General features: G+C 39.2%; 1 protein-coding gene across 2 annotated transcripts in view; it reads right to left on the reverse strand.

Moving 5' to 3' along the window:
- LOC108622261 (brefeldin A-inhibited guanine nucleotide-exchange protein 3) overlaps positions 1-1,360 on the reverse strand; it is a 21,153-nt gene that overhangs the window by 19,132 nt on the left and 661 nt on the right. The window contains exons 1-3 of one of the 2 annotated variants that reach the window (XM_018020025.2): positions 929-1,043; positions 569-702; positions 85-219 (exon numbers count right to left, since the gene is read on the reverse strand). In XM_018020025.2, coding sequence (XP_017875514.1) covers positions 85-219; positions 569-702; positions 929-1,013 — 354 coding nt within the window. In that variant the 5' untranslated portion in view covers positions 1,014-1,043. Of the gene's footprint in view, positions 1-84; positions 220-568; positions 703-928; positions 1,044-1,360 lie in introns of those variants that run through there. The other variant, XM_026811360.1, reaches the window with a different exon arrangement.

Below are 1,360 nucleotides of genomic sequence, written 5' to 3' on the forward strand. Positions count from 1 at the left end.
CCTATTACTTATAGAACCCCCTTAACTTGCAATAGAAGATTTTGTTTCTAGTAAATAGAAAATAATTTGAATCATTCGGCTCACTTTTAGCATGTCCGTCTGCGTGTCGTCCGATTGCGAGAGCATGGAACCCATCGCGTGCAACATTTGTGCGGGAAGCCAGAGAGAGTCGTCTTCTGGCTCGTAGGGCGATTGAAACCTGTCGTCCCGCAGCATTTTCTGAATTCGAAACATTAATTAACAACTCTTGTTACCTACAATGTATTCTATGAAAGAAAAAAATGCACGCAACATCACAAAAAAATTACAATAAAAATATACAAGAATCGTTAACATAATTGGATTTCTTTTCAAATGAAATGAAAATACTACAATATTCAAAATAGAATAAATTACACGTCGGGTGTGAAACGTCACAGGTCTCAGTTCGAACATTATAATTATCGGTCGCTTTATCGCGAAGTCCTTTCCGCGAGCGGATGCGTCAGTCACACGTATACGCGGCACATCGAAAGCGCGATACATATGGTTTTCAGGAATGAGAATTATTCAATAAGGAAACACTCACGTGTAATCCCAGCAAACCGAGGACGACGAACTTGTTCCTCTTCGTTTCGAGCGCTAGCTGAAACGTGTGTAGACATTTTCCACGCAGCTCGTGGGGCGGATCGCGTAGCAACCCCTGCTGCTTATCCAGAAAGTCTACAAAATCGCGTCAATCCGATTAATCCCTCAATAAAATGAACATATTTTTTAAGACAGTAACACGTAAATGCTTTCTCTTACACGGTATTCTAATTGACAGCTTAATCAAGGTGTGAAGTATAATTGCGCTGATTAGTCATTTTTAATTTAAAAGATGTATCTAATGATATTGTTCTATGGTGTAAAGTATGAAAAAAGGTTTAAGGTTTCGAGATCGACGTACCATAAGCTTCCTGCGCCGATTTACGCAAGTTTTGTAATTTTGCATTGCTCGATTCTCGGACGATCTGCAGCAGTAGATCCTCCATGTCACGGTGGACTAACACGCGACTGATCGATAGCGGGTGTTCCCGTGCACGCTTTTCTATACCCGCGCATCCAGGGCCGTAAAAACCGTTCCTGAGGCGGCACTCTCATTTTCCTCGACAATCGAGTTCTCGAAATCTTCATAATAATTGCAAAATTCAACTGTGGGGATGGAATATTAATACTGACGGTTTTTAATGGGGATGCTGTTCATTCAATTTTATAATCAATTTATTCTGATTAAACTATATACATAGAGTGAAATACTATTCGTAAATATTCGTATATGTTTCAAAATTGAATAATTTTTTTAACATTGGACTTGACGAATTCAGTGTTTTTTTAGGTG

This window comes from Ceratina calcarata, unplaced genomic scaffold (assembly GCF_001652005.2).
Source record: "Ceratina calcarata isolate Rehan_Ccalc_2016 unplaced genomic scaffold, ASM165200v1 scaffold211.2, whole genome shotgun sequence".
Lineage (NCBI taxonomy): Eukaryota > Metazoa > Arthropoda > Insecta > Hymenoptera > Apidae > Ceratina > Ceratina calcarata.